This window comes from Aedes albopictus, chromosome 1 (genome assembly GCF_035046485.1).
Source record: "Aedes albopictus strain Foshan chromosome 1, AalbF5, whole genome shotgun sequence".
Lineage (NCBI taxonomy): Eukaryota > Metazoa > Arthropoda > Insecta > Diptera > Culicidae > Aedes > Aedes albopictus.
In genome coordinates, this window is record NC_085136.1 from 159,186,755 (window position 1) to 159,201,863 (window position 15,109).

A 15,109-nucleotide genomic window follows, 5' to 3' on the forward strand; every position below is an offset into this window, starting at 1 on the left:
TCCCAAGGAAGCACTGGCAATGTTGGTAATCCTTTAGCATCAGTACTTAATGATACATTTCCCGTAGATCGGCGCAAACTGCTATTTTAAACTCTCGCAACTTGATGAGTATCGTAAGAAGCGATGCCAACTATAGGCACTATAGATAGCATAGACTAGCGGAGACGAAGACAACTGTAGCCAAACGAGCATGACGTCGCGGTTTCAATAGCGACATATTCAGACGGTACTCTATAATATTATTGCTCAACCATGTCTTCGCGAGTCTATGGTATCTATAGTGTCAATAATACTAACTGGTCTGGGCCCTTCAATAGAACGGAGTTCAGGGATACACCATAAGCACTGCCATTTCTGCCAAAAAAGGATCGTCGCGGGTGTTTACGGATTAATACATGAACTCGTGAACCCTCTCATGACAAACCAATATATGTATCTGAATATCGATTTGAATAGGTGTTATGTGCCCAATATTCTCAGCAAAAATACGACTCATAAAAATGTGATACTAATACATCTCTTGGAATATGATAGAAATAATAAACATTCCGTATTTTCCATTCTCTATTCCGCAGGTAAAGGAAGACTGGAAGTTCGTGGCCATGGTGCTGGATCGGTTGTTCCTGTGGATTTTCACCATCGCCGTAGTGTTCGGGACGGCCGGAATCATCCTGCAGGCGCCCACCCTCTACGACACCCGAGTGCCGATCGATATCAAGATGTCGGAGATTGCGACAACGACTGCGAAACCGTACATTGCCAAACCTGTGTTATAATCAAAGAACACGCCATCGGGCGCCACTTCCCGGCGGCAGCAGCGGTTCCGTCGCCGTTCTCAAGGGACCGAACGCACTGCGGAAGGGGGCTGAAGACAGACCCCCCCCCCCTGCTTTCGTTTTCGATTTCCTGGCTTTGTTTGTTGGAGAAAAGATTTAATTCCCGACGGAACAACAACGTCTATATCAAAGTTGAAGCAGTGCGCGAGAAGAAATATAAAACATACTTAGCACAAGGAGATCCAACCACGTGGCAGACCAGGAGAGAAAGTTTATAAAGTATTTTTTAATTCCTCTCAAATGGTTCCGTGACGGGTGCAAAACGTGCGAAAGGGCACCAAACAGGGGTGTGGATGGAATAAAAAAAAGGAAAGAGTTCTTGTTTCCGTTGTTTATTAAGAGGACTGAACTGTTTGAAATTTTATTAACGTTTTAAACTTGAGGTAGAGATTTTTCAAGCGACTAATTGAGATCGTCTAGATTTTTTTTCTATTCGCGACAAACGAAAACGAGAAAAAAAAAGAATACTTAGGGAAAAGTTGAACTGTTGTACTTAGGTCATTGTTGAGAGCAAAACAAATTGTTGTCATCGTAGCGGGCCGAGTGGTAGCGTCGCCGGAGGAAATGGCCGTGAAGTGAATGATGGGAGTGGATTGTTTTTTTCCCTACCACACTAAAGGTTTCAAGTCAGTATATGGTAAATGTCAATAATTCTAGTTATTTCTAGTTTTCTAGTCAAATTCGACAGGTACTGGTCCTGTTGTTTTCAAACTCTCTGAAAGAATTAGATTTTCGTAGTGAGGTGGTCTATAGTAGGCACCACGACTTCCACTCGCCTCATCATATTGTTGTCAGCCGTCAGTAAGGAGTCAATGTAGATAAATTCATCCCCACCACCTCGAAGGTATCCCCGTTTATCGTGACATTACTGCCTAGCATTGGCGTATCTAGGATTTTTTCCTAGGGGGTGCCTGCCCAGACAACCAGTAATCGTATAACATGTTGCATAAGATGATAATGTGGAGGCCATATGCGTGCATGCCTCCATTTAGGCGCATGTAAAATGTACGCATATCGCCTCCACTTTAACATCTTATGCAACATCTTATACGATCACTGGTTGACTGGGTGGGGAGTGCCAGTTTCAGTGGCTTCCAATTTAAATAAAAACTCTTTAAACAATTTCTTCTAGATTTATTCAGTAATAATGTAAGGACTTCCTGCAGCAGATGATTTCGGAACACCTTCGGAATTTCCGATGCTACTTGCATTGAACATTTATTCAGGAATTTTATAAGCAAATCCTTTGGAAATCTTGGAAACTTCTATTATTACTTTAGGAACTTCTTCGGTAATTCCTTTGGAAATTCATCCGGCAATTTTCTTAGAGATCCCCTACGGGAATTTCTTTTAAAAAAAATCGCTGGTGGTTCTTTAAAAATTCTGTTACTGCAATTACTTTTGGAATTCTTTCCAAATTCTTTTCAGAAATTCCTTTAATGATTTCAGAAAATTCTTCGAAAATTTCTTTGAAATTTTTTTGTGGATATTTTAAATCCACATAAATTTTAAATTTTTTGTGGATATTTAAAAATCCTTAGTATTTTCATCAGGAATTCCTCTGGTAGTTCTTATATGAATTCTTTCGGCAACTACTTTGAAAGCTCTAAGTAATTTTGATGGATTTTCTCCGGCAATTTCTCTGTGAATTTTTTTTTAACGTGTATTTTAACTTAAATGCTAATTTTACACTCAGATCTCTGTGAATTTGTCAGGAAATTTTTCGTGAATTTCATAGGGTTTTCTTTAAGCAAGTCCATTTGAGGCTTTCTGAATTTCCAGTTCAGCAAGTTTTGGAAGCAATAAATTTAAATACAATTAAATAATAAAGAAATACAAACGTAATCACGATAAAATTGCCTGAGAAATTTGAAAAAAAAAAAAACTTAAAAATGAATTGCTAAAATAATTACGAGTAGCCATTGAAATATGAAAAAAAAATCAAAGAAATTATTGATTGCATTCCGAAGAAACGTAACTAGCTGAATATCAGTATCTTAAACTGAAGTTTGCTTAAGAGTGGTTTGTTCCTCTCCTATAAAGCTAAAATGTTTGTTGGGTTCCAATGCAACTACCGTAGAAATTTCAAAAAAAAAAAAAACATCTATGCCTAAGGAACTCTCAAAGAATTGGCAATAATTTGGTTTAGCAAATTCCGAGCCGTGTGTTCTCGAATCCCAACAGAATGCGATTTTACAAATTCATCTCTCATTTTGTCAATTGGCAACATTCTGTGCCTTCTAATTGATTACAAGTTTTTCCCGTACATTCCTACAGGATTTCACTAGAGATTTCTCTAGTAATATCTCCTAGGATTTCTCTGGAAATTCCAACTATTCCCGAAATTCGTTCAGGGCTTCGTCTAGAGATTTCTATTGGGATTCCTTCAGCTAGAATTCCTTGAAGAAAGCCAAGGGGAGTTCCAGGTGTAATACCATGATTTATTTCTAGAGTAATCTATGAATTCCTGGATGAGTCTTTAGAAAAAAATCTGGAAGAATCATAGGCGTTTATGGAAGTATCCTAGGGAAACTGCCTAGAAGAATCCCGGCAAAAATTCCAGGAGAAAACTGTAGAGGTATTTCTGCAGGTTTCACAGTAAAATTTTCTGGAGGAGATCTAGGAAGCATTCCTGAAACATTAGAAGGAGCAGGAATCGCTTATGGAATCCTAGGAGGAGTTCCTGGAGAAGTCCAATAAGAAATATTTGGAGAAATCCCCAATTTTTTTAGGATTTCTGGGAGTGCACACCGAAGGTACTTCTGCAAGACTCCTAGGAGATCCCAGCAAGTTTTTGAAGGAATCTCTGGAGAAATTCTTAGAAGAATCCCTAGAAGAACTCTGGGAGGTATTACAGTAAGAATGACAGGAGGAGTCCTAGGCGGAATTGCTGGAGGAACAACAGAAGGAATAGCTTGAAAAATCCAGCTGAAATTCCTGGATGAAGGCCAAGAGAAGTTCCTGTAGGAATCCCATGGAAAATTTATGAGAGAATCCGTGGAAAAAAACATCTTGGACAAAAATTCCTGGAGGAATTACCGGAAAGTTTCTGAAGAAATCATTGGAAAAATCTCAGAAGGTATTCTTAGAAGGATTCAGGGATGTATTACTATAGAAACCTCAGCTGAAATCCTAGAAGGAATTGCTGGAGAAAACTACAGGAATTTCTAGAGAAACCCCATCAGGAATGCCGGGGGGAATCCAAAGACAAAATCCTTGGAATGATTGTACGACATTTCCCCGAAAACCAGTTCCCCGAATGAAGTTTCCCCGAAAGTTATTTCCCCGAAAAACAATTCTCCGAACGAACCGTTTCCCCGAAATATTTATAATACCATTTTTAGTACTGGTTTCTAATCATTTTCTTGAATAATTCCATTGTCTGAACTAGTCATTGAAAAGAAGTAGCGGAAAGTTAGCCTGGGTACAAAGTGTGCCGATGTGTAGTCTTTAGAAAGATATCAAGATCATGGAAACTTTCACATCTAATTGATATTGTGATGCTTCAATGTGGTTTGCTTTTTTTTAATATGGGTCGTTCTTTTCTGCTGTACTGATTGAAAATGACATGGCACTCAATTAAGAACACGCTCATCATAATTTTCCCTTCTTTCATTCATAGGCTGTTCTTTCTATTTATTTTTGAATTTTCAATCGATGAAAACGCCCTTTAAACGCATAATACCTTTAATACGAGTCATCGTGATTGTAGTAATAATCTGCTAAAGTTCATTGTCGATGACTTCAACTTTAAGTCTTAAAGTATTCTTGATAGCGAAGGAAGTCTATGAGCATAATTTGAATGTGTATTAACAGGCTTTAAAACAAAAGTCAATGTAATTCAATTTGTTTGACAAACAAATTAGAAGCTAAGCACTCTTCAGTTTTTTTTTTTGTGAATCAATGGATCAATCATGACCGAAGTAGCATTTGGAATTGACATTTCTACAGAACATCGGCAATATTTTGAAAGAACAGTTTATGATGAAAGTAGGGAGAATCTTTAATGAAGATTTCTACTATAACGATTTTAGATACCTACTAGAACAGTCGGTCACAAAATAATAATAAATATAGCAGCAGTCAAATTACTGATGATTGATTGAGCAGTTCAACTTGAAAGAACAGCTTATGTTTGAAAGAAGGAAAATTTTATTAAATGAAAGGTTATCAATCTAGCCAAAAAGACGCTGCTGAATCTTTAGACAGAAGTATGTCAGGCCGAAGAACGTTAGGCTGCAATCATTAGTTTTTTAATGAAACTCAACGTACATATGTACAGATGGAAATATTATTAGTAAAATTGCGAAAACATCCACAGCTCAGGTGAGATTTGAACTCACGACCCTTGTACGCTAGACAAGTGCTTTTCCAACTAAGCTACCGAGCCAATTAATGACACGGCATTTTGGTTGGTACAAGGTAATTCCAATCTCATCGATCATGCTTCATCTTCATGCCTTAAGTCATATTCGAGCTTCTACCTCTTCTGTAGTAATCTGTCGTATATGAAAGAGTGCGAACGACACGTTGGTCGCCTACCAGGTTTCAATTGTTCTTCCTCACCACAGTCGGTGATGAAGAGACGCCTGAAAGTTAGGCAAACAGTTTCAACAGTAAATAAATCGCATCGCTCTTCATGCATGTGTACATAAGAGATGGATATATTTGCGGTGAAATTTAAGGGAAAGATGAAGCATGATCGATGAGATTGGAATTACCTTGCACCAACCAAAATGCCGTGTCAATTATTGGCTCGGTAGCTTAGTTGGAAAAGCACTTGTCTAGCGTATAAGGGTCGTGAGTTCAAATCTCACCTGAGCTGTGGATGTTTTCGCAATTTTACTAATATTATTTCCATCTGTACATATGTACGTTGAGTTTCATTAAAAATCATAAATTGACCACACGGATTGGTATACCGAAGACTTTGCCCTTAAGTCGTGCAATCATTAGGCCGAAAGTATCATTACGCCGGACGAGCATCATTACGATTGAGTTGAAAGCCAAGATCATATATAACCCAATACTCAAAAGAATAGCCGACTTCTCAAAGAAGGGTAATCTGTCATGGGACAGTCAGTGGTTCGATAAATTACTACCGTCAATAAGTTATGCAATATCACATCTAAAAACAACTGCGTGTTATAAAAAGAAGCGAAATTTTCAGATGGAATGTTGGCAGAGTGATCACTCCCCAAGTAATATTGTTTTGTCAAATACACTAGAAGAGGTTCTTAGAACCATAATAAAATCAAAATAATAGATAGAAAGATTTATGGTGGTTTTCAAAACGTCTACAAGACTAATTGCCTATGAACATGTTGCTTGGGTTGATCATCAGTTCTTCAGTAACATTATTACATCAACACCAAGAAATCATCTATGTGAGAAAAGGGAAGAGCTTAAAAGAATATTGTAAAATCATGGAAGTATATCCCAGTATTCATATAATTCCCTAGATTCAAGGACTCAAACATCTTCTAGGCCTTCGAAAACAAATTTTAACATCGTTTATGAAGAAAACGGCCTACTGACCCATTCTACCCTATGAACTTCAGCTTCGCAACCTATTCGGCTTAACGTACTTCGGTCTGACGTACCTTGGCTAAGCGTACTTCGTCTTAAAGACCGGATGCCCCTAGTTGTGCATTGGGTCAATGTTAAATGGAATATGCAATAATCTTTTCGGGAAAACGGTACATTCGGGGAAACGGTACTTTCGGGGAAACATTTTTCGGGGAAATGGTACATTCGGGGAAAAAACTTTCGGGGAAACTTCATTCGGGGAACTGGTTTTCGGGGAAATGTCGTACAATCCCTTGGAATACCTAGAGAAGTCCCTGCAAGAACCGGAAGAGGTATTCTGGAAGAATCTATAGAGAAGGCTCTAAAGGAATCTCAGAAAGAATTCCAGCCATAATGTTAGGATTAATTTGTATAGGATTTAATTTTTTAATTATTACTAGTGATGAATTTCTGGACGTATCATATTATGAATATCTGGAGGAATTTCTGGAAGAACCACAGGAGGAGTTGTTTGAGGTATTATAGGAGAAAGGCTTGAAAGAGTTTCTGCAGGAATACCATGAGGATTTTCTGGAGGAATCTTTGGATAAAATCTCTGGAGGAATTCCTGGATGAGTCCTTGGAGAAATCTCTGGTGGAGCAACCAAAGGAATCTCTGCAAAAATTTCAGGAAGATTACCTGGAAAGGTCTCCGCTAAAAAGCCAGGAGAAAGCTCTAGAAGAATCCGTAGCATGATTTCTGAAGTACCACAGTTAGAATTTCTGCTATTGAAATACGACTGCATGGTTGATCTCTTGATTAACGGCTGCGCAGTCTTGGGATTTAAAAAAACGACACAACACAACAAATCTAGAAACGAAGATAATTTAGACGAAAGTTAGATTATTCCGATAGGGCATCACCGCTACCAAAATAAATGGTCCGAATAAGGGCGTATGCTAAAGAGGGAAAATTTTCGCCATTGCCAAAAACCGTTAAACTGAAAGTGATTCCGTAGTGTTTTAGTGTTTTAAAGGACATAATTTATTGATAAACCGCACACCCACTTTACAGCATTAACCAAAACCGGCACAGAAAGGGACAGTTACAGTTAGACAAAACCATTGACAAAAAAACGATAGTAATTATGTAAGTAACTAATCAAATTTATGTTAAAACAAAACTGTTCAAAAATCCCAATACCAATTACAGTTTCCCCCTGAAGAAGACACTATCCCCGTGTTGAAACGTCGGGTGAATAAAACAACTGTTTTTTTTTTAAATCCCAAGACTGCGTTGCCGTTAATCAAGAGGGTTAGAATTTCTGGAAGAAGAATAGCTGGAAGAACCGCATGAATTGTTGGAATATATGGAGGAATTCCTAGAATTCCGGAAGCTATCATAGAAGTAATTTCTAGAGGAACCTTAAGAGAAGTTCCTTCAACAAATTCCTGGAGGAATTCCTACAGTTTACCTTGATAGAATCGGCAGAAGTATACTGGAGGAATCCATGATGGAATCGCAGGAGGAATCTTAGGAAGATTTCCCGAAAGTATTGCAGCGAGTTAGTATGCCAGGAGAAATCCCTACAAGTATTTCTGAAGGAGTCATAATGGGAATTGCTTGAAGAATTCCAGCTTAAACTCATGGAAGAAGGTCAATAGAAGTTCTTGGGGAAATCCACGGTGGAATTTCTGGAAGAGCCTCTGTAGAAAGTCCTGGGTATATCCTTGAAGAAATGTATGAAGGGAATTTATAAAAAAAATCTCAGGGAGATCTTCTGGAAGAATTTCCAGGAGAACTTTCCTAGTAGGATTCCAGAAGGTAGCACAATAAGAATTTTTATAGAAGAGAAATTGCTGGAAGAATCGCAGCAGGAGGTGCTTGAGAAATCCTAGCCACAATTCTCGGATGAAGGCCAATATAAGCGCCTAGAGGAATTCCAAGAGAAATTTCTGGAAGAATCTCTGAATGAAATCTCAGAAGGAATTCCTGGAAGAATTACCGGAGGAACTTCTGAAAGGATCCCAGGAAGATTGCTTGAATAATTCCACCAGAAAAACCCTAATAGAAATTTTTAGAGGATTCCTTAGGAAAATTCTGAGAAGTATCATAGTAAGAATTTCCAAAGAAATCCTAGCAGAATTTGCTGGATTAATCTCTGCAGAAATTTCTAGCATGTACAACCCCATCAGGACTGCCTGGAGTATCCTAAGGGAAGTTTATTGAAGAAATATCGGGAGGAATCCATAAAGGAAGCCTAGAGAAATCACTGTACGAATAGATAGAAGTATTTCTGGAGGAATCTATGGAGAAGTCTGTTGATTGTTCTTACCAATATCCAAAACGCCAAAACGTACAACTGTTATATAAGTAATTCCGGGTGTGCTTTAGTTTTGTTCAAATATGCCTTTAATAATTATTGGCATTATTGTGAGAAGTTTCAAATTTTAGGTGACTGTCAAGGGAAAATTCTAGGGGGTGCCAAATTTGTTCTAGGGGGTGCCAAGCACCCCTGGAACCCCCCTAGCTACGCCAATGCTGCCTAGACGGACCCGGTCATGTTCGGTTCCACCGTTCCACCTACCAGCATGTATGTTGTTTTTGACGCATTCACCACCAGTCCAACCTTCACTGTTTCAGGTACACTCGGTACACCCCACCACCATTGCATATGTTCTTACAATAATGTCCATGTCGTACGTAAAGCAGACAAATTAACCGGATTTAGTGAGAATCGCACCTCGGCCGTTGAAGCTGGCTCGTCGCATTACACCTTCCAGAGCGATGTTGAAAAACAGTCCGTCACCTTCTGGCAGTCCCCGGCGAGATTCGAATGAACTGAATAGTTCACCCGAAATCCTTACACAGTTTTGCACACCGACCGTCCATCATTGTTTAAATCAGTCTGGTCAGTTTCCCAGTAAAGCTGTTTTCGTTCATGAGTTTTCATAGCTCAGAGCGGTCGAAGCTGTCGTATGTCGTACGTAACACCTTCGTGCGGATAACGTACAACGAAGGTTCGGTGACTTCAGGTGTGATTTTAGGCCTAAGCCTGAAAATCGGAGTGGCATCTGGTGGCGATTGTTCGTAAACAGGATGGTAGTTGCCCGTAATAGCAGGTTAGGAGATCCCCTATCGGCATCTAAACTCAGGACCAGAACGGCTTTGAAGAACGCTGGCAGCAAAAAGCACGACTGAGTTAGAGGAATCAGGGACTCCCAAAATACTTTCTTCGTTGCGTCCTGGGTGTCCTTCTCGTTCTGGTTCGAATTGGTCCATTTCAATCATGCGATATTAACAGTTGTTACGGGCATTGGCGATTCCAACGTAGCTGGCGTACCAATGATGATCTTGACGAGAAGGCAGCGGTCGCATTCGTCCGTTGATTATGCTGAAATTCAATAATCTTTCCTTGATCCTCAACATGCCAATTCTTCCGTCAATTGGCCACCAATCGTTTACACACCTCTGCATCTCGAATAAAGCTGTTCCCAGCTCGCATGTGTTGTAGCAGCTCTCTTAGATGGTATGGTTACCACTAAACGTTTGAACCATGGATCCTGTCCAACACACCCCCAGAAGCGCAGCACTACGATGCTGAACCCACGGACATTCAGTAGATCGGCGAGTATGCGGGTGCTCCTAATGAAGTTGAGAGATCGGTTGTTCCACGTACCGAGTTCCAATAGCTTTGCTATTTGGTCTCGGTTCGCATTTTTCTGTTACTGATTTTCCGTTGCAATGTTTTTTACGGATGGCTCGCAGGGCCGGACAACAGTTTCCTACTTTCCGGAGGACCACAGTGCACAGTTGAGCTAAAAGTCCTTTCCGGACACTCGGACGTCGATCGGCCACTCCTAGTATGGGGATCAGACGCTGTTGTGTTCTTTTAGGGACTTGAATGTTCATCAGTTTTAAATATGTTTTCTTAGGATCATTTCCAATCATCACTTCAGACCATTTCTTCCATGCTAGCAACGGCCTATGCGAAACTCATTAAGAATTTAAGAGACTTGAATGTTCATAAAACGCACACAAACTGCAAAACCACATTGTCGCCGCAGAAAAGTTCTGTCGAACAGCTCAAAATCTTGTGCAAACAAGTAAAAGGTTCTTGACCACAGTTAAGCAGTAAACTAGTCTACATTATTGGCATTCGGAATAGAAAATCACTCCACTCACAACCCACACATACCAGTGTAGCACATACATTTAGGCAACCATATTGTAATTGTAAACGATGGATCATCAGCAAATCCCTCGACCCCGAATTACCCGAACTTCGTTGGGTACACGAATTACAACCAATCTAACTAACGAAAATGAAAACTATTGCTCTTATACCTTAATCTTTCACTCTCGGCACGATTTTTTCGCAACAACTCACTCATTCCAGTACACCGTCACATTTAGCTATTTCCTTATTATAGAGAATACCGTTTTCACACTCATCGCCCAGTCATACCTTTTCTTAGACTTTTAACGCATCTAAACAAATCCGTTAACGAAATCGATCACTAACATTTCAGTAGGAAAAAAACGCAAATCAATTGCATGAGCTAGGAACGAGCAAACCAATAACCACATGTTCTGTCGACAAAATGAGGAAAAACAGTAGAAGAAAAATACGCGGTTAAAGATGAGAGTCGTCTAACACTAAGAACAAAATTGAAATAAAAGGTTAACTTCTAATGGAAACAAACATAGAACTATTCAAATATTTTATTTTTTGAAAGCAAACAAAAGAGAGAGAAATATAAAAATGAAAAAGGGAAGAAAATACGTTTATACACATAGGTATAATAAAACAAAGAAGAAAAACTGTAAAAAGGAATAATAGATATCGACTTAGGCGAAACATACATAACATAATTCAAAACAGTAACAACAACAAAACCAACAACAACAACATACACATGGAAAAAGAGCAAAAAGAAATAACACAAGAAGATATAAAAAAAACGAACGTATTACATTTAAGGTAGACGAAGATTTCTTTTAAGAGCATTTTTGTACAATTTTACTCGAGTACGCGAGACCGATTTTGAGAAACTTAAAACCATTTAATACCGGGCACTGGCAGCATTCGAAACATAGAAAATGAAATGAAGATCAACCTAGAGTAAACCGGGGTAGCTAATTTTCGATGCTGGGCCGAGATTACAAGAAGAGGCGGAAAAGCTGGCCCGTTAGTTTTTATTACTCGTTATTAACGTGCTATCGTCGCGTCGCACCGCGTTCGAACAGTGCTCGTCTTGCTGTGGCTCGTGCCTGTGCCCTCATTCCATAAAGTTGCTGATCCTAAGGGAGGATACCTCTATGGGCAGGGCCAATCCGAAGACAGTGATGATGATTGATGGCTCCCAACTAGGGAAAAATCTAAAGACCCACTCGTCTACTTTAGGTATTAGACACACATACGTGAATCCACAGACACACATCCACACACTTACGGCCAAATCCGTGAAACTGTGGCTAGAAACTGTTCAAGTTCACAGCTGGAGGACGCATTTCCGGTCGTGGTGCGGTGGGATGGTACGGGCGTGCAGCGAAACGAAGAAAATGAAATCACAAGAACGAAAACTTATTTCCCAACCAGCAGAAATTGGGTGACAGATGTGTGAAGCAACAGCAACGTAAGAGAGAGAAAAAAAAAACGTGTGCGAGAGGGAAAATGATAAGTGATTTTATTGTAAATGAGAAAAATGGAGGAAAAAATGAGTCGGAGAAAAACACAGGAGGAAAATAAATGAATCTGTAAAGTAAAACTATGATTGTTTTTCTTGGTCCTTCCCCTTACCGGTAGATAAATGACTGCATAGTGGCATGAGCCGAAGATGCATCATTATTCATTCTTTGGACATAATGGCACTCTTTATCCCCAAAGGAAGTAATTTCAGCTGAATTCTTCACGGCTTGACTGTTCTCAGATTTAAGAACGTTGTGACAAGTGTGTGTTATTCACATCGAAAACAGAATGATCTTTTATTATGCGTTCGAAGTGTATTGACATAATGCATAAAAAATGCCTGCGTCAAATGTTTCTTCAAATTTCCTTAATGAACTCACACAATTTGTTGATAGGGACTATTTTTTTTCAATGGTTGTCCAACTGTTACTTAACGATTTTATGTACTCCGGGGTAAAACTGATCACTTTAAAACAACTTTTGAGGATAACATAAGTGACAGTTCAAATATTGCCAAAATAATTTCTGTAAACTCAGTACCCAGTGGGGTTTCATGGAGATGACAGAATTTTGTTCAACAAATTTGAACTTTCAGTTAAATTACTTCAAAACTCAAAAAATTGAAGATGCCACTTTGGGACGAAAATGATCAGTATACAATTAAGCATCGGTTAAAAAGAAAAAAATATCCTTATCAACTTAATTTTGCTCTTCTAAACCCGAATAACGCGTCAAAACTCTTACAACTAGTGAATTTGCCACTTAAAATGCAAAATAAAATTTTGAAATTTCCCCCCTTAACGCCTAGAGGTAGGCAATTTCCTTTGAAAAAAGTGATTTCTGTTACAATAAATGACTCTTTTGTCAAAAAAGAACTTTTCTCTACTTATTCATATTCAAAAAAGCTTCATAACTTTCCTACCAAAGCTTTACACAAATGTTAAACCCAAAAAAATACGGAAAGTTCTAGTGGCAATCGATTGTTTAAAAGCAACGATTTCAGCTAAGTGAGAAAGACATTTGAAATTTCCAAAAAAAAATAAGGCAAAATTACCTTTTTTCTATACAAATAAAAGTCTAAACTCATCTCTAGACATCTATGAAATAAGATAAGGTAAAAAGTTTGAGATCAGTATCATGCTATGAAGTTCCTGGTATGCAATTACATTTAGTACCCAAATGATCAATTTGACCCCGATTTACGGTAACAAAAGGTTTTGAATTTATCTAATCTTGATCAATTGATATTCTGCATATTACTTGAGCAGTTCACAGAACTTAATAAGGATAAAGCGTGATGCTTTCGGTACTTCTGTAGTAAATTTTCAATATTGTTTTTAGATTTGACTTGGCCCCAGTTCAGATTCCTATCGATTTCCTCAATTTCCTTGTCCAGGCTTCGTCGCCACGAGCTCCTAGGCCTGCCTATACTGCGATGTCCTGAATTCTTACCACTGAAGATTCCTGCCCATTGCCACCACTCAGATATCACGGCATGTGGTTGTTGCTCACCGTTCGCCACGGGTTGGACTAGTGAAGTTGCTCATTGTCTTGATGATGTTGCTCCATGATCGGATTGTTCACCTGCAGCTACCGTAGCACATCGTTCAACACCTTCACGAGAAGCAGTAGTAACAACAGTTGGAACAGGGTCAACAAACTCTCGACCATCACTTGTGGTACACTATCTTTGAATGATTTAAGATTCGGTCCCACGCCGATCATGTGATCGACGTATCTCTCCCAAAGCCTACCATCGTTAAGTCGTATGGAGTTTCGGAGTTACCCACTTTTGTCACAACTCACAACTGTGCTGAATTGCCACTTATTTGCCGAAAGAAAATCGCGAACTCGTACTCTGTCCCCGTCGAACAACGAGCGGGCAACTGGCCTTCAACGATGAGCGGGCAACGGGGTTTCCTGGTCTTCCTCCCGGATTTATCGGTAGCATCAGGTCCAGGCGGCGGAATTTAATCTGTCTTTCGAACATCATCATGGATAGGGATTGTCCGGTTGACGGATAAATCATCCGATAGGTCATCAGGATATTGGCAAGTTCGACATCCAGTTGAGCTTGTGTTTAAAAGTCTAATCTTAATCTCCATTTGTCATGGTAGGAGACACTCATCCTATGTGTTATCCCGTTCTGCTTCAAAAACTCTAAAACGAATCCATGTGTTCCATGATCACTCACAAACACCGTAGGGATTCCAAAACGACTGAATATCTTCCGGCACATTCGTTCTGTAGTTTCGGCTGTGATGGAATTGCAGACTTGGGGGTGGAAGCTCAGGTAAAATATTATCTCCTGGGCGCCCATTAAAAACACCACCCCCGGCGAAAACTGGCGCTCGAGCCTAGCTATTTAGCACTGTTTTTTACAGTTGGAGGAAATGCCAATGCAGAACCCGTAGCTTCCGGGAAGGCAAGCCCAGCTCCCTGGGTTAGTGGGTTGGTGTCAGGCCCTGCGAGCCAGCCGTAAAAAAGACTGGCACCGGAAAATCAACAAGAGAAGAATGCGAACCGATACCAATGGCGACGACCAGAGCGACGAAAAGGGACTTGCGATTGGAAGCTCGGTACGTGGAACTGCAAATCTCTCAACTTCATCGGGAGCACCCGCATACTCGCCGATATACTGAAGGACCGCGGGTTCGGAATCGTAGCGCTGCAGGAGGTGTGTTGGTAGATCCTGTGCGAACGTTTAGAGGTAATCATACCATCTACCAGAGTTGCGGCAACACACGTGAGCTGGAAACAGCTTTTATAGTGATGGGCGAAATACAGAGGCGCGTGATCGGTTAGTGGCCGATCGACGAAAGAATGTGCAGGTTGAGGATCAAGGGCCGATTCTTCAACATTAGCATAATAAACGTACACATCCCTCACTCCGGAAGCACTGATGATGACAAAGACGCATTTTACGCGCAGCTCGAACGCGAGTACGACCGCTGCCCAAACCACGACGTCAAGATTATCATAGGGGATCTAAACGCTCAGGTAGGCCAGGAGGAGGAATTCAAACCGACGATTGGAAAGTTCAGCGCCCACCAACTGACGAACGAAAATGGC

At 39.9% G+C, this 15,109-nt stretch overlaps 1 protein-coding gene across 5 annotated transcripts in view; it reads left to right on the top strand.

Moving 5' to 3' along the window:
• LOC109431392 (acetylcholine receptor subunit alpha-like) overlaps window positions 1-12,116 on the top strand; it is a 681,325-nt gene extending 669,209 nt beyond the window's left edge. For 4 of the 5 annotated variants that reach the window (XM_062845640.1, XM_062845641.1, XM_062845639.1 and 1 more), the window contains one exon: window positions 576-12,116. In XM_062845640.1, coding sequence (XP_062701624.1) covers window positions 576-776 — 201 coding nt within the window. In that variant the 3' untranslated portion in view covers window positions 777-12,116. The remainder of the gene's footprint in view (window positions 1-575) is intronic. The other variant, XR_009996235.1, reaches the window with a different exon arrangement.
• The last annotated feature ends 2,993 nt before the right edge of the window (window positions 12,117-15,109 follow it).